Source organism: Heterodontus francisci, chromosome 31 (assembly GCF_036365525.1).
Source record: "Heterodontus francisci isolate sHetFra1 chromosome 31, sHetFra1.hap1, whole genome shotgun sequence".
In the NCBI taxonomy this organism is placed as follows: domain Eukaryota; kingdom Metazoa; phylum Chordata; class Chondrichthyes; order Heterodontiformes; family Heterodontidae; genus Heterodontus; species Heterodontus francisci.
In genome coordinates, this window is record NC_090401.1 from 5336826 (window position 1) to 5360155 (window position 23330).

At 45.0% G+C, this 23330-nt stretch overlaps 1 protein-coding gene across 4 annotated transcripts in view; it reads right to left on the reverse strand.

Moving 5' to 3' along the window:
* The window catches only part of LOC137347060 (granulocyte colony-stimulating factor receptor-like), a 568030-nt gene that overhangs the window by 137427 nt on the left and 407273 nt on the right, over positions 1–23330 (reverse strand). For all 4 annotated transcript variants that reach the window (XM_068011070.1, XM_068011069.1, XM_068011068.1 and 1 more), the window contains one exon: positions 4154–4280. In XM_068011070.1, the coding sequence (XP_067867171.1) occupies positions 4154–4280 (127 nt within the window). The remainder of the gene's footprint in view (positions 1–4153; positions 4281–23330) is intronic.

Sequence of the window (23330 nt, forward strand, 5' to 3'; positions counted from 1 at the left end):
TACTGCTAACTGCTATGAATTAGAACATTACAGCGCGGTACAGGCCCTTCGGCCCTCGATGTTGCGCCGACCTGTGAAACCATCTGACCTACACTATTCCATTTTCATCCATATGTCTATCCAATGACCACTTAAATGCCCTTAAAGTTGGCGAGTCTACTACTGTTGCAGGCAGGGTGTTCCACGCCCCTACTACTCTCTGAGTAAAGAAACTACCTCTAACATCTGTCCTATATCTATCACCCCTCAACTTAAAGCTATGTCCCCTCGTGTTTGCCATCACCATCCGAGGAAAAAGACTCTCACTATCCACCCTATCTAACCCTCTGATTATCTTATATGTCTCTATTAAGTCACCTCTCCTCCTCCTTCTCTCCAACGAAAACAACCTCAAGTCCCTCAGCCTTTCCTCGTAAGACCTTCCCTCCATACCAGGCAACATCCTAGTAAATCTCCTCTGCACCCTTTCCAAAGCTTCCACATCCTTCCGATAATGCGGTGACCAGAACTGCACGCAATACTCCAGGTGCGGTCTCACCAGAGTTTTGTACAGCTGCAGCATGACCTCGTGGCTCCGAAACTCGATCCCCCTACTAATAAAAGCTAACACACCATATGCCTTCTTAACAGCCCTATTAACCTGGTTAGCAACTTTCAGGGATTTATGTACCTGGACACCAAGATCTCTCTGTTCATCTACACTACCAAGAATCTTCCCATTAGCCCAGTACTCTGCATTCCTGTTACTCTTTCCAAAGTGAATCACCTCACACTTTTCCGCATTAAACTCCATTTGCCATCTCTCAGCCCAGCTCTGCAGCCTATCTGTGTCCCTCTGTACCCTACAACATCCTTCGGCACTATCCACAACTCCACCGACCTTCGTGTCATCCGCAAATTTACTAACCCACCCTTCTACACCCTCATCCAGGTCATTTATAAAAATGACAAACAGCAGTGGCCCCAAAACAGATCCTTGCGGTACACCACTAGTAACTAAACTCCAGGATGAACATTTGCCATAAACCACCACCCTCTGTCTTCTTTCACCTAGTGAGTTTATGGACGGTGAAAGATAGGAGGCCGGCTAGGACACCAATAGTATAATCAAGTCGAGAGGAAACAAAGGCATGGATGAGGGTATCAGCTACAGATGGGCTAAAGCAGGGGTGGAGATGAACAATATTGCCAAGATGGAAGTGGCAGTTTTGGTGATGGTGAGGATGTGGATTGAAAGCTCAGCTCAAGATCAAATAGGACGCAGAGAATGTTTGAATCAAAGTAACTATCATGAACAAGCCCCTCCATATCTGGTGTTTTCTCTGCAGCAAAAGGAGAAGCAACTGGACTCCAACATGTGCCGACCGTAAGTGGGGGTCTCTCTCTCTCTATTCCATCTTGAAAGCTTTCAAAACCTGCCTGTTGACTTACCACCTTTGCATACTCCAACTTCAATCAGAAACCCCATTGGAGGAAATCATCCACATCGCTATCTCCAAGAAACCCACCAAACCAGTCACCTACCTCTTCAAACTAAAAGCCTCAGGACCAGCAAATTCAGCTAGAAGCCAGCTGAATCACTAAACTCCACAGACTGTATACCCCTTTTATATGACCCTAACTCAACCAATTTATCTTTCCCCACTCTGTAACCTATTTGTGTGTGTGTGAAGCTCTCGTGTGTGTGTGTGTGAATGATCATTGGCTTTTTGCTTATTATTTTTATTAGGTTGGTTTAGGTACAATAAAGTTGACCTCTTTCCTAGTTAACTTGAAAAAAACCTGTTCAATCGGTTCTTGTTATGATCATATCAAGTAAGTAATCAAACACCTACTGAATTGGCCAGCATATCTGCTTTAAGAAAGAATTAAACTTGTTGTGGTCAAATAAGGAGAGGAAAGCCCGTTGACCCCTCCTCACTTGACCATGACGTCTTTAAAGGGATGAGGATCCCGCCTCCTAAAGCTTTGACAGGAAAAGACCAGAGGATTGCTCCCAGGGGCTGAGAAAATGCAGAGTCAGGGTTCTCCCTGCCTTTTTGGCCTGCGTTGGGAGTCCCGCCTCCAGCACAAATTCCAATAAGGAGTTTCTGATAAGGAGTTTTAATAAAGATATATTCTGGGCAGACAAAAGACAGATAGAGAAGCATCTGTGTCCATAGAAGAGGAAGGACCCTGCCTAAGACCACCATCTTTTAAGCTACATGTAGGCAGAGACTGGGTCCCCAACTGAGAAATCGTACCAAAGTTTCGCCACTTTGGCTGGAATATATCAAAGAAATATGCAACAATGCATCCGTCCTAGACCTCCCAAGTTTTTTCTTCAGTGAACAAGGAAAGGATTCCAGGCCTGCACCATTTCAAGTCTTCATCCCAGTGAAAAGCAAGCGCAAGAGAGAACTCTTAAAAAAACCTAAACGCATGGTATTTTATAATCTCTATCTTTTCTTGTGTGTGTGTCTATCTCTAAGAGTGTGAGAGTGGGTGCAGTTGTATATATTTCGGGTGTTGAATAATAAAACATTTTTTTTTAAAACAGGGTTGTGCAACCTTTTCGCGTGGGGAACACATTCCAACATTGGTCGTAGGTAGGGGGCCGGTGAGACAATTTCAGAAAGATAAAGGCATTAAAAAGTTATCTTATTATTAATCAAAACAACAACAAATGTGCATTTTTGTGAAAAAGCTTTAGATGAGAAGATAAATTTATTGACTTACTTTCTTGTTACTATGTTGCACACTGATTTAGTGAGATACCTGGCATTTTTTGGCTAGCACGAGTAGCCAATGTTTGCCCACGATGCAGACTATTCCAGATATATGTCCATCTGTCAGGAGTGATTTTGATCACTCTATCTCCCTCTCTCTCTCTGTCCTCTCTCTCTGTCTCTCTTCCCCCCACTCTCTCTCTGACTCTCTGCCCCGCTCCCTCTCTCTTTCTGGCTGTTTCCCCCGCCCCCCCGTGACTTGTTCATTGTGTGATTATATGCAGGTGAAAGGAGTTAACTGGGTTTTAGTTGAGCACTTAAAAGAGCTGTATGTTTGTAATCCTTTTATTCTGCACAATAAATATGCAACAGAGTAAATATAGGCTCCAGCCTCATCCTTCTGTCACAAGCTTTCTGGAGTTTAACACCACTGTCTCTTTGCACTGCCCCCCCCCCCCTCTCTCTGTCCCTCTGCCCCTCTCTCTCTCTCTCTTCACCCCTCTTTCTCTGTCCTCCCCCTCCTCTCTCTGACAGTTGCAGGGAAAGAGAGCACTCAGCACAGCAGCTTTGTGGTTGGCCAGTTTTTTCCTCATAAAGTCGTGCTGTTAGTTTCAAAGCTGACAGGTGTTAACATCGGGAACAGCCATTTCTGAACTTCAGACAGATTCAGGGTATTAAAAAAAGGTCAGAGGCTGCTGTAAAACCCCGACTCTGTCTGAAGTTGGGAAAACACTGTTCCCAATATCAGCATCTGTCAGCTGTGAAACTGAGTGTGATATTATTTTAAAAAGCCGGTATGAAAAAAAACGCTAATGGAAAATTTTTCATCTCTGAAATACCAGTTCCTGGCGCATGAGCCGTATGTTGGACAACCCTGTTTTAAACTTATGAGAAAACCTGTCATTTGTTTGTTCTTGATAACTAAACGCTCATAATTAATAATTAAAGCACTTTTTTTAAAAACCCGCTGTCTTCAGTCAGGTAAGAGGTGGAAAAGGGGGAGCCATCCTATCATCTCTCACCTCTCTGTAACAACAGACAGACTGTAATACACACAGACACACACAGTAATGAACAGACAGTAATACTCAGTAATAGACAGGCCATAATACATTCACACACGCAGAAACCAAAAGACATAGTAACAGAGAGACTGCAATAAAATTTACTCACACAGTAACAGACAAACAGTAATACACTCACGCATAGTAACAGATAGGCTTCAATACACTGGCACACATTATGATACAAACAGTAATACACACACTCACACACATAGTAATATAAGTAACATACGCAGACCTTAATGTATACAGTAAAACAAACAGACTCATACTGCCAACATTCAGAACAACTGATTGAACTCACAACACATATTGCAGAATGTTGATGGTATTATTAGTCCAAAAAGCAGGAGTTTTGTGGCAGTTGCCTTGGTAACTCACTTTATTCTGCGGAGTGTGTAGTTTGTTGGTATGTGAGGATCTCTGCCTGGGTCCCAGCTGCATGTCATGCTGACCTTATTCTTCAAAGTTGTTACACAGGTTAGGTTTGCTGGTTTATCTGGAGGAACTGGAAACAGAAACATTATCCAGAGGCTGCAAAGTGAAGCCCTTCTGAAAATGACAGTGTTCAGAGGCAGGACCAGCTGCAGACTGCAGGGTTAGTTCATATTAAGAGGCCTACCTTCCAATTATGGGTTGCCAACTCTGGCCAGAACCATTCTTGGAAGTTTGATCATGGACTCATAGAATCATTGAATGATACAACATGGAAAGAGGCCATATACAGCCCATCATTATTGTGCCGAATCTTTGGTACAGCAATCCAATTTGTTCCACTCCCCTGCTCTCTCCCCATAGCCTCGCAAATTTCTCACTTTCACATATTTATCCAATTCTAATTTGAGTGTTACTATTGAGTCTGATTCCACCACACTTTCAGGCAGTGCATTCCAGATCCCAACCATTGGCTGCATAAAGAAAATTCTCTCATCTTCTTTTGTGAATCACCTTAACTCTGTGCCCTCTGGTTACCATCCCTTCTGCCACTGGAAGAAATTTCTCCTTACTTACTCGATTATTGATTTTGAATACATGATTTTGAATGCCTCTATGAAATCGCTCTTTAAAATTCTCTTTAAAAAGAACAATCCCAGCTTGTTCAGTCTCTTTACATTAACTGTGTTACAACCAGGTGAGAAAGGTATCTAGGGATCCCTTTTAGCCTTCACCTGGTCTTATTGTAACAGAGTTTATGTTTTTAAACACACTGTTTTGAGCTCCCCCTTGGTGAATCCTTGTTCATCGCTTTCCAATTATAAGGCAAAGAAATGAGCATAAACAGGCTTTCTTAGGTTTAAAGAAGAAAAGTGAAATTTATTAAAACTTAGACTCTAATTCGCTTAATGTCTACGGATACATGCTGCGCCTCACACTAGCATGCATATGTGATATGCACATGCAAATAGGAACAGAAAAGAACAGAAGAAAAATAAAATGGAGAGGTTGGAGGCAATATCAGAAGAGTTTCTTGTTTACTGTGCTTCGGGCTCACTGTAGTCCTTTTGTAAGTAGTCTTGCTTTTCATTGGGGCCCAGTATTCTTCTTAAACCTTGTTCACTGTAGGAGACTTTTCTTTCTTGGGGTTCATGTGTCTTCGATTGTTTCTGAAGCTGGTGAAAGCGAGTTGAGAGCAGACAGATGAGAGATGTTCTCAGTCCACGAGCAAACAGCTTACTGAGTTCCTCCTCTCAACAAGTTCAAATCCGAAAAACTCCAACAGTCAGTTAGTCATATGCCTAAACTGGTCTGACTACCTCTTCTGTGTATTGGGGAAGCAAAGACTGGGTCCCTTGTTCCAACACTGTCTGCTAGCATGCAAATGTCTTTCCATCAGGGGCTTGGCAATTCCTTGTGATAGGCCCTCTTTTCTTTCCAGCCACAATTTTAAGTTTTAATGTTCATGTGGTGAAATATTGTGTGCCTCAGTCTTGGCAGGTGGGGGCCTGTATGACAATTGTAATCTCTCATGGCTGATTCCATTCTAGTAAATCCCCTCTGTACCCTCACCAAGGCCTTGACATTCCTTCTATAATGCAGTGTCCAGAATTGAACACAAAACATTCCAGCTGAGGTCTCACTAGTGTTTTACAAAAATTTAGTAGAACTTGCTTGCTTGTGTATATTCTAGCCTTTATTAATAAAGTCAAGGATGCTATATTATTCTGTCCAGTCACTTCAATGATTTCTGTACATACACCACAGCCCTCTCTTCTCCTGCAACCTCTTTAAAATTGTACAATTTAGTTTATATTGCCTCACCTTATTCTTTCTTCCAAACTGCATCACTTCACATTCTTGTCAGGCAAGCCCCCCACCCCCCCCCCCCCCACCTACCAAGACTAAGGCACACATTATTTCGCCAAATGAACATTAAAACTTAAAATTGCAAGCCCCTAACTGGAAAGACATTTGCATAGTGGCAGACAGTGTTGGAACAATGAGGCACCAGTCTCTGCCCCAATATACAGAAGAGACCTGGTCAAACCAGTCGGTCACATGACTACCTGCTGGCCAACTAGGGGGGTTTAAATTGGAAAAACAGAATTTGAACTCAGAAAGCTGTGTGCTCCTGGAACTGAAGCAAGAATTACCTCCTCTCCTGTCTGCCTGGGCTCATCTCTCAGGGAACTGAATATCATTCTTTGAGGAAGTGTCAAAGTTGATTGATGAGGGAAGGGCTGTCGATGTCATATACATGGACTTCAGTAAGGCGTTTGATAAGGTTCCCCATGGCAGGCTGATGGAGAAAGTGAAGGCGCTTGGGGTCCAAGGTGTACTAGCTCGATGGATAAAGAACTGGCTGGGCAACAGGAGACAGAGAGTAGCAGTAGAAGGGAGTTTCTCAAAATGGAGACGTGTGACCAGTGGTGTTCCACAGGGATCCGTGCTGGGACCACTGTTGTTTGTGATATACATTAATGATTTGGAGGAAAGTATAGGTGGACTGATTAGCAAATTTGCAGACGACACTAAGATTGGTGGAGTAGCAGATAGTGAAGGGGACTGTCAGAGAATACAGCAGAATATAGATAGATTGGAGAGTTGGGCAGAGAAATGGCAGATGGAGTTCAATCAGGGCAAATGCGAGGTGATGCATTTTGGAAGATCCAATTCAAGAGTGAACTATACAGTAAATGGAAAAGTCCTGGGGAAAATTGATGTCCAGAGAGATTTGGGTGTTCAGGTCCACTGTTCCCTGAAGGTGGCAACGCAGGTAAATAGAGTGGTCAAGAAGGCATACGGCATGCTTTCCTTCATCGGACGGGGCATTGAGTACAAGAGTTGGCAGGTCATGTTACAGTTGTATAGGACTTTGGTTCGGCCACATTTGGAATACTGCGTACAGTTCTGGTCGCCACATTATCAAAAGGATGTGGATGCTTTGGAGAGGGTGCAGAGGAGGTTCACAAGGATGTTGCCTGGTATGGAGGGCGCTAGCTATGAAGAGAGGTTGAGCAGATTAGGATTATTTTCATTAGAAAGACGGAGGTTGAGGGGGGACCTGATTGAGGTGTACAAAATCATGAGAGGTATAGACAGGGTGGATAGCAAGAGGCTTTTTCCCAGAGTGGGGGTTTCAATTACTAGAGGACACGAGTTCAAAGTGAAAGGGGAAAAGTTTAGGGGGGATATGCGTGGAAAGTTCTTTACGCAGAGGGTGGTGGGCACCTGGAACGCATTGCCAGCGGAGGTGGTAGATGCGGGCACGATGGATTCTTTTAAGATGTATCTAGACAGATACATGAATGGGCAGGAAGAAAAGAGATACAGAACCTTAGAAAATAGGCGACATGTTTAGAGAGAGGATCTGGATCGGCGCAGGCTTGGAGCGCCGAAGGGCCTGTTCCTGTGCTGTAATTATCTTTGTTCTTTGTTTTATCATGAAGACACATGAACCTCAAAGAGCGAAAAGTCTCCCACAGAGAACAAGGTTTAAGAATACTGGGCCCCAATGAAAAGCAAGACTACTTACAAAAGGACTAAAGTGAGCTCGAAGCACAGTAAACAAGAAACTCTTCTGATTTTGCCTGAAACCTCTCTCCACTATATTTTCCTCTCCTCTTTTCTGTTCCTAATTGCACGTGTATCGTGTGTGCGTGCGAGCGTGGGCGTGTCGTATATCCATCGGCGTGAACCACATTAGAGTTTAAGTTTAAGAACAAAGAACAAAGAACAGTACAGCACAGGACCAGGCCATTCGGCCCTCCAAGCCTGTGCCGACCTTCATGCCTGTCTAAACTAAAACCTTCTGCACTTCCGGGGACCGTATCCCTCTATTCCCATCCTATTCATGTATTTGTCAAGATGCCTCTTAAACATCGCTATTGTACCTGCTTCCACCACCTCCCCCGGCAGCAAGTTCCAGGCACTCACCACCCTCTGTGCAAAGAACTTGCCTCGCACATCCCCTCTAAAATTTGCCCCTCTCACCTTAAACCTATGTCCCCTAGTAACTGACTCTTCACCCTGGGAAAAAGCTTCTGATTATCCACTCTGTCCATGCCACTCATAACTTTGTAAACCTCTATCATGTCGCCCCTTCACCCCCGTCGTTCCAGTGAAAACAATCCGAGTTTATCCAACCTCTCCTCATAGTTAATACCCTCCAGACCAGGCAACATCCTGGTAAACCTCTTCTGTACCCTCTCCAAAGCCTCCACGTCCTTCTGGTAGTGTGGCGACCAGAATTGCACGCATAATAAATTTTATCTTTCTCCTTTAAACCTGAGGTAACCTGGTGTGTTGGTTTCTTTGCTTTATAATTGGAAAGTTGTAAACAAGGATTCACAGAGGGGGAGCTCAAACCACAATGTGCTAAATTTAAAACCCTGTTACAATAAGACTAGGTGAAGATAGTAACAGACCCCTAGACACCTTTCACACATGGTCGTAACACTCCTCTGCGTTAAATTTCATCTGTCAACCATTTGCTTATTTCAGTATGTCCATATTCTCCTGAAATCTGTTACTATGCTCTTTGTTTACTACATTCCTGAGTTTTGTGTCATCTGCAAACTTTGAAATTATATCCTGTATACCCATGTCCAGATCATTAATATATATTAAAAGTCGTTTGGTCGTACAGAACTTGAGTATTGCTGGCAATAGAGACAAGTTGTTGAAGCTTTTCGTCTTGCACTCATCAGGACAATCTGCAAGAATACCAATGTAAGGGAAAACAATGACTTTATACTGTATGAGAAGAGAGTGCTGATTGGTTGGCAAGTGAACTCTGATTGGTGGAGGCATTGCCATGGAAAATGCACCAGTTTAGGGTGACTGACAGTTAACTGCCAAGCTTTGTTTGAAATTTAAACCAGGCAGATGGACTCTGATTGGTCAAGGCATTGCCCTGAGGAATGAACCAGCTCTTAATATATATTAAAAAGAGCAGTGATCCTAAAACCAATTCCCGGGGAACACCAATGTATACCTCCCTCCAGTCTGAAAACAACCTTTCACCACTACCCTCTGCTTTCTGTCCCTTGGCCAACTCTGTATCAATGCTGCCACTGCCCCCTTAATGCCATGGGCTTTAATTTAGCTAACAAGCTTATTGTGTAAAACATTGTCAAATGCTCATGGAAGTTATACGCACAACAGCATTACCCTCATCAACCCTCTCTGTAACTTCATAGGAAGAATAGGTTTACAATAACCAAATGTCAGTATTATGATTCTATAATGAGAATGTATTCTCTGTGCTAGTAGTTTACACGTAGCTTAGATTAGATCATTGAATGCCACATGAAATAAAAATCAAGAGGTAAAAGAGCAAACAAAATACGAACCACGTGGTAACCAATGACATAGGTAGGATTAGGAAAGAAGTTCTGCTTAGACAGTATGAGCAGCTAGGGGCTGAATTAAAAGGCAGAACCTCAAAGGTAATAATCTCTGGATTATTACCAGAGCCATGAGCAAATTGGAGTAGGGTAAATAAGATGAATGTTAAATCTGTGGCTCAAAGATTGGTGTGGGAAAAAAGGGTTTCAATTCAAGGGGCAATGGCACCAATACTGGGGAAAGTGGGAGCTGTACTTTTGGGACAATTTTCACCAGAACTGTGCTGGGATGAGTGTTCTGGTGAGTCATATAATTAGGACGGTAGAGAGGGCTTTAAAATAAATAGTGGAGGCGAGGGATCAAGTGAGGGACGTTGTGATACATTAAAGAGATAGAACATGGCAAGAGACCAAGGGAATTGATAATCTGAGTGTGGCAGGAAGGGACAGAGCAGACAAACTTAAGAGTGCGCCAGCAGATAAGGACAGAGGTTGTGAAAATAATAAAAAAGCAATATTAAAGGTACTCTATCATGTTACGATAAACTGCTCAAGTCATAGTATACAATTCTGATTGTGGTGGGAGAAATGCACTGTTGATTCAATCCCATCCCTCCACAGATCGCCTAATATATCATATTTAAACTTTTTAGAGTCATAGAGCATAGAAACAGGCCCTTCGGCCCACGGCATCCATGCAAACCATAATGCCTATCTACACTAATCCCATCTGCCTGCATTAATTCCCTATCCCTCTATGCCTTGCTCATTCAAGTATCCATCCAGATGCCTCTTAAATGTCGCTACTGTTCCTGCCTCCACCACCTCCTCAGGCAGCTCATTCCAGATACCCACTATTCTTTGTGTGAAAAATTTACCCCTTTGATCCCCTTTAAATCTCCTCCCTCTCACCTTAAATCTATGCCCTCTAGTTTTAGTCATCCCTACCATGGGAAACAGACTCTGGCTATCTACCCTATCTATGCCTCTCATAATTTTATATACCTCTATCATGTCCCCTCTCAACCTCCTTTGCTCCAGGGAAAACAGATCCAGCCTATCCAATCTCTCTTTATAACTCAGCATTTGTTGCCCATCCCTAATTGCCCTTGACAACTGAATGACTTGCTTGGCCATTGCAGAGGCAGTTTAAGAGTCAACCACATTGCTGACGCTCTGAAGTCACATATAGGGCCATCCAGGTAAAGATGGCAGATTTCCTTCGCTAAAGGACATTGGCGAACCACATGGGTTTTTACAACAATCAATGATAGTTTCACAGCACCATTACTGAGACTAGCTTTCGATTCCAGATTTTTTTATTAATTGCATTTATTCATTAATTGAATTTAAATTCCACCAGCTGCTATGGTGGGATTTGAGCCCGTGCCTCCAGGGCATTAAGCCTGGATGTCCAAATTGCTAGTTCACTGACATTACCACTACACGACTATCTCCCCAAATTAACTTTCCAAATTAAAGAATGACCCAGCCAAAGTGTACCATCTATTAATTCCCGAATGAGGCTAACCAAAACAGGTATCTTTAGATCAACAAATTAACTCTTTAGTTAGAAAAAAACGAAATTCTTAAACACTACTAAGATAAAAACAACATTTAAAATAGAAACATTGGTGCCCTTGCATATTTAAGCTCCTGCTGAAGTGAAATCTTCCAATGTGGAACAGTCCAAGGATGCTTTAAGTCCTCACAGCCATCCGATGGGGTAAAAAGGTTTCTTCAATAGTAGAACTGTCCATAGTCTAATTCAGCAGTTGAATTGAAGCTCTTCTTTTCCAGCAATGAATTTCAGCAATTACAGTTCAGCAGTTAAAGGAATTTGGTTATTTTCTTTTAAGAAATTAATCTGGCTTGATATCAGAATTCTGAGAGTATAATAGGATTTAAATAAACCAAGAGAGAGAGCTCTCTTTTCCTTAAGTATATGTTGGTTGACAGTCTGTGTCTGTCTTTGTTAACTGTCTCAAAAGCCAGTTTTTTCAGCTAGTTTCAAATGTCAATCGGCAACAATGTATCTCTCAATCCTCAGTTTCTGAATGGCTATATCTCAGGGCAACCAGAATGCACTCTTTGAATCACAGTCCCTGTAGTTTTCTGCCTTAAAGCAGTACTGCTCCTTTTCCAGCCTTAAAGGCACACCACATTCTTCCCGGAAAAAAAAAAACTACAGGGTCATAACAATCTGTATGCACACAGCATTTGCAACAAGGTGAAATGAATTGACGGCACAAATGGAATTAAACAGGTATGATCTAATAGCCATTATGTAGATGTGGCTGCAGGGTGACTAAGGCTGGGAACTGAATGCCCAAACGTATTCGACATTTAGGAAGAATAGGCAAAACGGAAAAGAAGGTGGGGTAGCACTGTTAATAAAGGATGCGATCAGTACATTAGTGAGGGAGGATCTTAGATAAGAAGATCAAGATGTAGAATCAGTTTGGGTGGAGCTAAGAAACAGCAAGGGACAGCAAACATTGGTACTTCTTGTTAATAGGCCACCAAACAGTAGTGGCAATGTAGGCCATGGTATAAATCAGGAAATTAGAGGTGCATGTAACAAGGGGCAATACAGTAATCATGGGGGGCTTCAATCTACATGTAGACTGGGGAAACCTAATTAGCATTAATGCTGTGGAGGACGAATTCCGGGAATGTATACAAGATGCTTTTCCAGAACAGTATGTTGAGGAAACAAGCAGAGAACGGGCTATTTTAGATCTGGTATTGTACAATAAGAAAGACCTAATTAATAATCTCGCTATAAAGGAGCCTCTAGGGAAGAGTGACCATAATATGATAGAATTTTACATTACATTTGTATGCTCTGTCCCTTCCTGCCACACTCAGATTATCAATTCTCTTGGTCTCTTGCCTTGTTCTCCCTCTTTAATGTGTCACGCCTTCCCTCATTTGATCCCTCACCCCCAATATTGAATTTAAAGCCCTCGCTACCACCCTAGTTATATGACTCGCCAGAGCATTAGTCCCAGCAGGGTTCAGGTGAAGATTGTCCCAAAAGTTCAATCCGAAACTAGGGTCTTAAATATAAACAAAGGAAACTGTGAAGGTATGAGGGCAAGTTGATGCGCATAATGCTAGACAGGTAATGATTAGCATTTAAACAATTAATACATGGTGTACAACAAATGTACATTCCATTGAGGCACAAAAACCCACAGGAAAGGTTGACAAGGTTAACCAACTGTGGTTAACAAAAGAAGTTAAAGATTGTTCAAGAAGGGGAGTAGAGACAGCCCTGGTAATTATAGACCTGTGAGCCTTACTTCGGTTGTGGGTAAAATGTTGGAAAAGGTTATAAGAGATAGGATTTATAATCATCTTGAAAAGAATAAGTTCATTAGAGATAGTCAGCACGGTTTTGTGAAGGGTAGATCGTGCCTCACAAACCTTATTGAGTTTTTTGACAAGGTGACCAAACAGGTGGATGAGGGTAAAGCCGTGGATGTGGTCTATATGGATTTCAGTAAGGCGTTTGATAAAGTAGGCTATTGCAGAAAATAAAGAAGTAAGGGATTGAAGGTGAATTAGTGCTTTGGATCAGAAATTGGCTAGCTGAAAGAAGACAGAGGGTGGTGGTTGATGGTAAATGTTCATCCTGGAGTATAGTTTCTAGTGGTGTACCGCAAGGATCTGTTTTGGGGCCACTGATGTTTGTCATTTTTATAAATGACCTGGATGAGGGTGTAGAAGGGTGGGTTAGTAAATTTGCGGATGACACGAAGGTCGGTGGAGTTGTGGATAGTGCAGAAGGATGTTGTAGGTTACAGAGAGACATAGATAGGCTGCAGAGCTGGGCTGAGAGATGGCAAATGGAGTTTAATACGGAAAAGTGTGAGGTGATTCACTTTGGAAGGAGTAACAGGAATGCAGAATACTGGGCTAATGGGAAGATTCTTGGTAGTGTAGATGAGCAGAGAGATCTTGGTGTCCAGGTACATAAATCCCTGAAAGTTGCCACCCAGGTTAATAGAGCTGTTAAGAAGGCATATGGTGTGTTAGCTTTTATTAGTAGGGGGATCGAGTTTAGGAGCCACGAGGTCATGCTGCAGCTGTACAGAACTCTGGTGCGGCCGCACCTGGAGTATTGCGTGCAGTTCTGGTCACCGCATTATAGGAAGGATGTGGAAGCTTTGGAAAAGGTGCAGAGGAGATTTATTAGGATGTTGCCTGGTATGGAGGGAAGGTCTTACGACGAAAGGCTGAGGGACTTGAGGTTGTTTTCGTTAGAGAGAAGGAGGAGAAGAGGTGACTTAATAGAGACATATAAGATAATCAGAGGGTTGGACAGGGTGGATAGTGAGAGCCTTTTTCCTCGGATGGTGATGGCAAACACGAGGGGACATAGCTTTAAGTTGAGGGGTGATAGATATAGGACAGATGTCAGAGGTAGTTTCTTTACACAGAGAGTAGTAGGGGCGTGGAACGCCCTGCCTGCAACAGTAGTAGACTCGCCAACTTTAAGGGCATTTAAGTGGTCATTGGATAGACATATGGATGAAAATGGAATAGTGTAGGTCAGATGGTTTCACAGGTCGGCGCAACATCGAGGGCTGAAGGGCCTGTACTGCGCTGTAATGTTCTATGTTCTATGTATTAGATCAAAGGAAGAAGCTTATAAAGTTGCCATAAAAGTAGTAAGCCTGAGGATTGGGGGCATTTAGGAATTCAGCAAAGGAGGACCAAGAAACTGATTAAAAAAAAGAAAATAGAATATGAAAGTAAACTAGCAAGAAACATAAAAACAAACTGTAAAACCTTCTATAGGTATACCAAAAGGAAAAGGTTAGCAAAGGCAAATGTAGGCCCACAGGCAGAGACAGGAGAATATATAATCTGGAATGAGGAAATGGCAGAGAAACGAAACAAATACTTTGTATCTGTCTTCACGGAGGAAGATACAAAAAAACCTCCCAGGAATACCAGAGAATCAAGGAACTAGCAAGAATGAGGAACTAAAAGAAATTACTAATAGTAAAAAAGTAGCAGTGGAGAAATTAATGGGATTGAAAGTTGATAATTCCCCTGGACCTGATAATCTAAATCCCAGTATTGAAAGTGGTGGCTGTAGAGATCGTTGATGCACTGTCATACAGAGATACAACACTGAAACAGACCCTTCAGCCCACGTAGTCTGTGCCAACCAACAACCACCCATTTATACTAATCCTACATTAATCCCATATACCAAGATGGCTCCTGGGCTGTAAGCTCCCTAGGAAGCTCCCTTGCTGTTCAACTCTATCCATGGCCATCTGCTCCCATTCTTAGCGTTTTCTCCCCCAATCTACCCTCTTAAACTGTTTAAACTCCCCTGGCTCTTGAATCAGTTCATTTTAGCCCTAACTACAAGCTATCAGCTAGTTTATGTTACCTGGGCCCACTGCCCTCCCCCAGCCATACCTGTTCTTTGTTTTCTCAATGAAATTGATCGCAGCCCGGACGAAACTGAAAAGTACAGCTGGTGATACTTTGATCTCCGATCCTGCTGTCTTCACCGTCCAGAGTGTCCGCGGCCACGGCGTGCGGTAAATCCATTGAAGAGAAGAAGGAGCAGCGGGACCCTAGGGAAGCCTTGAGAAAAGGTGCCCCGAACACCCAAAAAGCCTCGAACGGCTCCTCGGCCGCAACTTAAAAGCGCCCGCAGGAAATGGCTCGGAGAGCATCTGCAGCGCACTGTCGGCAATGCTGGTACTGGCGCACGAGGATGTCACTCACCTCCCGAAGGACGCCGACGAGATTTCCAGGCGTCGATGGTGGGAACTGAGGAAATGGATTATTACCTGCACCCCCTTTCCCCTTCCTTCTCCCCCTTCCACCCCCCCTTCCCCTTCCCAGCTCCACTCCCTCAGCTCACAACCCCCCCCGCACCCCCCTTCCCCCTCACAACCCCTTCCCAGCCCCCCCGGCACCATCTTCCCAATGCACCCCCTTCCCCTGCACCCCCCCCTCCCTCCTCACAATCCCTTCCCAGCCCCCCCCTGCACCATCTTCCCAATGCACCCCCTTCCCCTGCACCCCCCCTACCCCCTTACAGCCCCCTTCCCAGCTCCCCCTCGCACCCCCTTCCCTCCACCCCTCCCCCTTGCACCGCCTCCTCCCACCGGCATCATCCTACACCTGTGTAGGGGCCCTAATAATCCCACTGCCTTGTGGGCGTCTCGGGAGAGACCAAGGCTAAGAGAGTAAACCCTAACAGAAAATCCGGAGCGGAACCCCGTAGGCGGTCATGTGTCACCTTTGGCATGTTTCCAGCAGTTCCTGCAGCCATACTGGTGCCAAACATCGTGCTCTGCACTCCTTTGGACCCCACCAGAAAGGCCGAGAGGGGGGTTTTGACGATTGGGCAACTCTCAACCTCCATACATTCGCCCAGGCATGTGCCATGGAGAGGTCACTCCATAGTTGCCTCACAGCTACCGCAACAACACGGAAGGCAGTCGTTACGGGTTATAAGTCCAGCTCAATTGGCGTAGAGAATGGGCGCCACGGGTTGCCTTTGTCGGTGGGAGAGGTCATCGCACCTCACTGGACAGCTACCGCCCACCTCAAACCGGGCAGCCTCCTGTCAATAAGGTTCTGTCCCGCCACAGTCTACCTGCTTCAATGGGTGCTTGGAGCTCAGGGTCATTGCCCGAAAAGTGGACTGCAACACTGCACCAAGCAACATGAAAAAAGGAAAGATGGTACCAGCCCTTCGCTTTGCAAGCTGGAACGTCAGAACTATGTGTCCTGGCCTGTCGGAAGACCTTACACAAATCAACGATTCGCGGAAGACCGCCATCATTAAAACGAGCTCAGTAGACTCAATGTAGACATTGCAGCACTTCAGGAGACACGCCTCCCTGCGAGTGGATCTCTAGCAGAGCAAGACTACACCTTCTTCTGGCAGGGCAAGGATCCTGAAGAGCCAAGACAGCATGGAGTGGGCTTCGCCATCAGAAACCCCTTACTCAGCATGATACAGCCTCCCTCAAATGGCTCGGAATGCATACTGTCCATCCGACTGCTCACCACCTCTGGTCCAGTACACCTACTCAGCATCAATGCTCCAACACTCTGCTCCCCACATGAAGCTAAAGACCAGTTCTACGAGGAACTCCATAACATCATTAGCAGCATCCCCAACACCGAACACCTATTCCTGCTGGGGGACTTTAATGCCAGGGTTGGGGCCGACCATGACTCATGGCCCTCCTGCCTTGGACACTATGGCATTGGAAGGATGAATGAGAACAGGCAGAGACTGCTTGAATGTGTACCTATCATAACCTCTGCATCACCAACTCGTTCTTTCACACTAAACCCTGTCACCAGGTTTTATGGAGGCACCCAAGATCGCGTCATTGGCACCAGCTAGACCTCATCGTCACAAGGCGAGCCTCCTTAAACAGTGTTCAAGTCACACGCAGCTTCCACAGTGCGGACTGCGACACCGACCATTCCCTGGTGTGCAGCAAGGTTAGACTCAGACCAAAGAAGTTGCATCATTCCAAGCAGAAGGGCCACCCGCGCATCAACACAAGCAGAATTTCTCATCCACAGCTGTTACAAAAATTTCTAAATTCACTTGTAACAGCCCTTCAAAACACTCCCACAGGGGATGCAGAGACCAAGTGGGCCCACATCAGAGACGCCATCTATAAGTCAGCTTTAACCACCTACGGCAACCGTGCGAAGAGAAATGCAGACTGGTTTGAATCTCATAATGAAGAGCTGGAACCTGTCATAGCCGCTAAGCGCATTGCACTGTTGAACTACAAGAAAGCCCCCAGCGAGTTAACATCCGTAGCACTTAAAGCAGCCAGAAGCACTGCACAAAGAACAGCCAGGCGCTGCGCAAATGACTACTGGCAACACCTATGCAGTCATATTCAGCTGGCCTCTGACACCGGAAATATCAGAGGAATGTATGATGGCATTAAGAGAGCTTTCGGGCCAACCATCAAGAAGATCGCCCCCCTCAAATCTAAATCAGGGGACATAATCACTGACAAATGCAAACAAATGGACTGCTGGGTTGAGCACTACCTAGAACTGTACTCCAGGGAGAATGTTGTCACTGAGACTGCCCTCAATGCAGTCCAGCCTCTACCAGTCATGGATGAGCTGGACATACAGCCAACCAAATCGGAACTCAGTGATTTAATTGATTCTCTAGCCAGCGGAAAAGCTCCTGGGAAGGACAGCATTACCCCTGAAATAATCAAGAGTGCCAAGCCTGCTTGTTTAGTTTAGCTTAGTTTAGTTTAGAGATACAGCACTGAAACAGGCCCTTCGGCCCAGCGAGTCTGTGCCGACCATCAGCCACCCATTTATACTAATCCTACACTAATCCCATATTCCTACCACATCCCCACCTGTCCCTATATTTCACTACCACCTACCTATACTAGGGACAATTTATAATGGCCAATTTACCTCCCAACCTGCAAGTCTTTTGGCTTGTGGGAGCAAACCGGAGCACCCGGATAAAACCCACGCAGACACAGGGAGAACTTGCAAACTCCACACAGGCAGTGCCCAGAATTGAACCCGGCTCGCTGGAGCTGTGAGGCTGCGGTGCTAACCACTGCGCCACTGTGTCGCCCCTATACTCTCAGCACTACATGAACTGCTATGCCTGTGCTGGGACAAGGGAGCAGTACCTCAGGACATGCGCGATGCCAATATCATCTATAAAAACAAAGGTGACCGCGGTGACTGCAACAACTACCGTGGAATCTCCCTGCTCAGCATAGTGGGGAAAGTCTTTGCAGGAGTCGCTCTAAACAGGCTCCAGAAGCTGGCCGAGCGCGTCTACCCTGAGGCACAGTGTGGCCTTCGTGCAGAGAGATCGACCGTTGACATGCTGTTCTCCCTTTGTCAGATACAGGAGAAATACTGCGAACAACAGATGCCCCTCTACATTGCTTTCATTGATCTCACCAAAGCCTTTGACCTCGTCAGCAGACGTGGTCTCTTCAGACTACTAGAAAAGATTGGATGTCCACCAAAGCTACTAAGTATCATCACCTCATTCCATGACAATATGAAAGGCACAATTCAACATGGCGGCACCTCATCAAACCCCTTTCCTATCCTGAGTGGCGTGAAACAGGGCTGTGTTCTCGCACCCACACTGTTTGAGATTTTCTTCTCCCTGCTGCTTTCACATGCGTTCAAGTCTTCTGAAGAAGGAATTTTCCTCCACACAAGATCAGGGGGCAGGTTGTTCAACCTTGCCCGTCTAAGAGTGAAGTCCAAAGTACGGAAAGTCCTCATCAGGGAACTCCTCTTTGCTGACGATGCTGCTTTAACATCTCACACTGAAGAGTGCCTGCAGAGTCTCATCGACAGGTTTGCGGCTGCCTGCAATGAATTTGGCCTAACCATCAGCCTCAAGAAAACGAACATCATGGGGCAGGATGTCAGAAATGCTCCATCCATCAATATTGGCAGCCACGCTCCGGAAGTGGTTCAAGAGTTCACCTACCTCGGCTCAACTATCACAGTAACCTGTCTCTAGATGCAGAAATCAACAAGCGCATGGGAAAGGCTTCCACTGCTATGTCCAGAATGGCCAAGAGAGTGTGGGAAAATGGCGCACTGACATGGAGCACAAAAGTCCGAGTGTATCAGGCCTGTGTCCTCAGTACCTTGCTCTATGGCAGCGAGGCCTGGACAACGTATGTCAGCCAAGAGCGACGTCTCAATTCATTCCATCTTCGCTGCCGCCGGAGAATACTTGGCATCAGATGGCAGGACCGTATCTCCAACACAGAAGTCCTCGAGGCGGCCAACATCCCCAGCTTATACACACTACTGAGTTAGCGGCGCTTGAGAAGGCTTGGCCATGTGAGCCGCATGGAAGATGGCAGGATCCCCAAAGACACATTGTACAGCGAGCTCGCCACTGGTATCAGACCCACCGGCCGTCCATGTCTCCGCTTTAAAGATGTCTGCAAACGCGACATGAAGTCCTGTGACATTGATCACAAGTCGTGGGAGTCAGTTGCCAGTGTTCGCCAGGGCTGGCGGGCAGCCATAAAGCCGGGGCTAAAGTGTGGCGAGTCGAAGAGACTTAGCAGTTGGCAGGAAAAAAGACAAAAGCGCAAAGGGAGAGCCAACTGTGTAACAGCCCCGACAAACAAATTTTTCTGCAGCACCTGTGGAAGAGCCTGTCACTCTAGAATTGGTCTTTATAGCCACTCCAGGCACTGCTCCACACACCACTGACCACCTCCAGGCGCTTACCCATTGTGTCCCGAGATAAGGAGGCCGAAGAACATTAATCCCATATTCCCTACCACATCCCCACCATTCTCCTACCACCTATCTACACTAGGGGCAATTTACAATGACCAATTTACCTATCAACTGCCAGTCTTTGGCTGTGGGAGGAAACCAGAGCACCCGGCAGAAACCCACACGGTCACAGGGAGAACTTGCAAACTTCACACAGGCAGTACCCAGAATTGAACCCGCATCGCTGGAGCTGTGAGGCTGTGGTGCTAACCACTGTGCCACTGTGCCGCCGATTGGCAATGATTTTCCAAAATTCTATAGATTCTGGAATGGTTCCTGCAGATTGAAAGGTAGCAAATGCAACCCCAGTGTTTAAGAAAGGAAGGAGAGAGAAAATGGGGAACTACAGACCGACTAGTCTGACATCAGCAGTAGGGAAAATGCTAGAATTTATTATAAAGGATGTTATAACTGGGCACAGAAAATAATGGTAGCATTGGGCAGAGTCAACACGGATTTATGAATGGGAAATCATGTTTGACAAAACTGTTGGAGTTTTTTAAGAATTTAGCTCGCAGAATAAATAAAGGGGAACCAGTGGATGTGATGTATTTGGATTTTCAAAAGGCCTTTGAAAAGGTCCCATGCAGGAGGTTAAGGTTGGGGTTGGCATACCTCCAGCTAAGAAAGATGATGGACACGTAGCGAACAATCCATTTAGTTGGCGTGTCTTCTCGGTGCACCTTTTGCTGATGGCTGTGAAGGCCAATCCTTGAGAGGCAGGTTCTGCCACAAGTGCTGCACATGAAGCTGCCAAATGAGGTTGTGAATTGTTGTTTTTGATGTTGGTGCCTGTTGCCAAGCTGCTGTCACAACTGGTCATCAATTGGTAATACACACCAGTCCACAGGATGTGTCGCCATTTCCCTCTTTCGCTAGCTTGTGACTCCCAAGTGTGATAGTTGACATTTAGGACGTTCATGCCATATTTGCAAGCATCCTTGAAGTGGAGCTTTGGACGCCCCACTGGTCGTCTGGCGCTGGCTACCTCACCATACAGAAGGTGACCATCTTCCGCCCTGCAGAAGTGTCCGATCCGCTGAAGCCGTCTCTGATTAGTGCCCGGTCAAAAAGAAAGACTCGATGCGAAGGATGAACCACCCATGGTTAACAAAGGCGATCAAGGAGAGTATCCAATCAAAGGCTAAGGCATAAAAAGCAGCAAAAACCAGTGGTAGGCCAGAGGATTGGGAATTTTTTTAGGAACCAACAGTGGATGACTAAAAAGCTAATAGAGAGGGACAAAATTGATTTTGCAAGTAAATTGGCAAGAAATATTGAAACAAACAGCAAGAGCTTCCACGGGTATATAAAAAGAGAGTAGCTAAAGTGAGTGTGGGACCTTTAGAGGATGCGACTGGAGAATTGATAACGGGGAACAGGGAAATGGCAGATAATTTAAACCAATATTTTGCATCGGTCTTCATGGTGGAGGACACTATAAACATCCCATAGATATCAGATAAACAAGGGGCTAATGGGAGGAAAGATCTTGTAACAGTCTCTATGACGAGGGACAGTATTCGACAAACTAATGGGACTAAAGGCAGACAAGTCGCCAGGACCTGATGGCCTGCATCCAAGGGTTTTAAAGGAAGTGGCTGCAGAGATAGTAGAGGCATTGGTTGAAATATTCCAGAACTCACTGGATTCCGGGAGGGTCCCAGTGGATTGGAAAACTGCTAATATGAAGCCCTTGTTCAAGAAGGGAGGAAGACAAAAATCAGGAAACTATAGGCCAGTCAGCCTAACATCGGTCATTGGGAAAATGCTAGAGTCCATTATTAAGGAAGAAATAGCAGAATATTTAGAAAAGTTTAACGCAATCAAACAGAGACAACATGGTTTTGTGAAAGGGAAATCATGTTTGACAAACTTGCGAGCGTTCTTTGAGGATATAACAAGCAAAGTTGATAAAGGGGAACCGGTAGATGTAGTGTATTTAGATTTCCAGAAGGCATTCGATAAGGTGCCACATAAAAGATTATTGCACAAGATAGGAGCTCACGGTATTGGGGGTAATGTATTAGCATGGATTGAGGATTGGTTAACTCACAGAAGACAGAGAATCGGGATTAATGGATCTTTTTCAGGTTGGAAAGATGTAACTAGTGGAGTGCCATAAGGATCGGTCCTAAGGGCTCAATTATTTACTATCTATATTAATGACTTGGAGGAGGGGGCAGAGTGTAATATATCCAAATTTTCTAATGATACAAAAATAGGTGGGAGGGCATGTTGTGATGAGGACATAAGGAATCTGCAAGGGGATATAGATAGGTTGAGTGACTGGGCAAAAACTTGGCAGATGGAGATTAATGTCAGAAAGTGTGAGGTCATGCACTTTGGTAGGAAGAATCAAAAGGCAGACTATTATTTAAATGGAGAGAGACTTCAAAAAGTGCAGCACAGAGGGATCTGGGTGTTCTTGTGCTTGAAACACAAAAAGTTAGCATGAAGGTGCAGTGAGTAATTAGGAAGGCAAATGGAATTTTGGCCTTTATTGCTAGGGGGTTGGAGTTTAAAAATAGGGAAGTCTTGTTACAACTGTACAGTGTGTTGGTGAGGCCACACCTGCAGTACTGTGTACAGTTTTGGTCCTCGTATTTAAGAAAGGATATACTGGCATTGGAGGCAGTTCAAAAGAGATTCACTAGGCTGATTCCTGGGATGAAGGGGTTGACTTATCAAAAACGGCTAAACAGGTTAGGCCTTTATTCATTCGAGTTTAGAAGAATGAGGGGTGATCTTATTGAAACGTACAAATATCTGAGGGGGCTTAACAGGGTAGATGTTGAGAAGATGTTTCCACTAGTGGGGGAATCTCAAACTAGGGGACATAGTTACAGAATAAGGGGACACTCATTTAAAACTGAGATGCGAAGGAACTTCTTCTCTCTGAGGGTAGTGAATGTCTGGAATTCTCTACTCCAGAGAGTTGTGGAGGCTAGATCACTGTAAGCATTTAAAGAGGAGGTAGATAGATTTTTGAAATATTGGGGAGTTGAGGGCTATGAGGAGCTGGCACGAAAGAGGAGTTGAGGTCGAGGGCAGATCAGCCACGATCTTATTGAATGGCGGGGCAGGCTTGAGGGGCAGAAATGGCCTACTCCTGCTCCTATTTCTTATGTTCTTATGGGAGCTCTATCTTTGAGAGGACTGCCACATTTCTGATTTTGACTTGCCAGGATATACACAAAATGCCCCGCAGACAGCAAAGATGGAAATTATTGAACTTCTTTTCCTGGCATCTGTAAGTCACCAAGACGGCCAAAGCTGGTAGCTGCTTTCCCTATGCGTGTAACAAGCTCTGCATCAAGGGACAGATTGTCTGTCACCGTGGATCCAAGGTAGCAGAATTTGCTAACCACTTCCAGTGGGGTGTTATTTAATGTGATCGGGACAGAGATGCAACATCTTGTCCCAGGGGTAAGGAGAGGGAG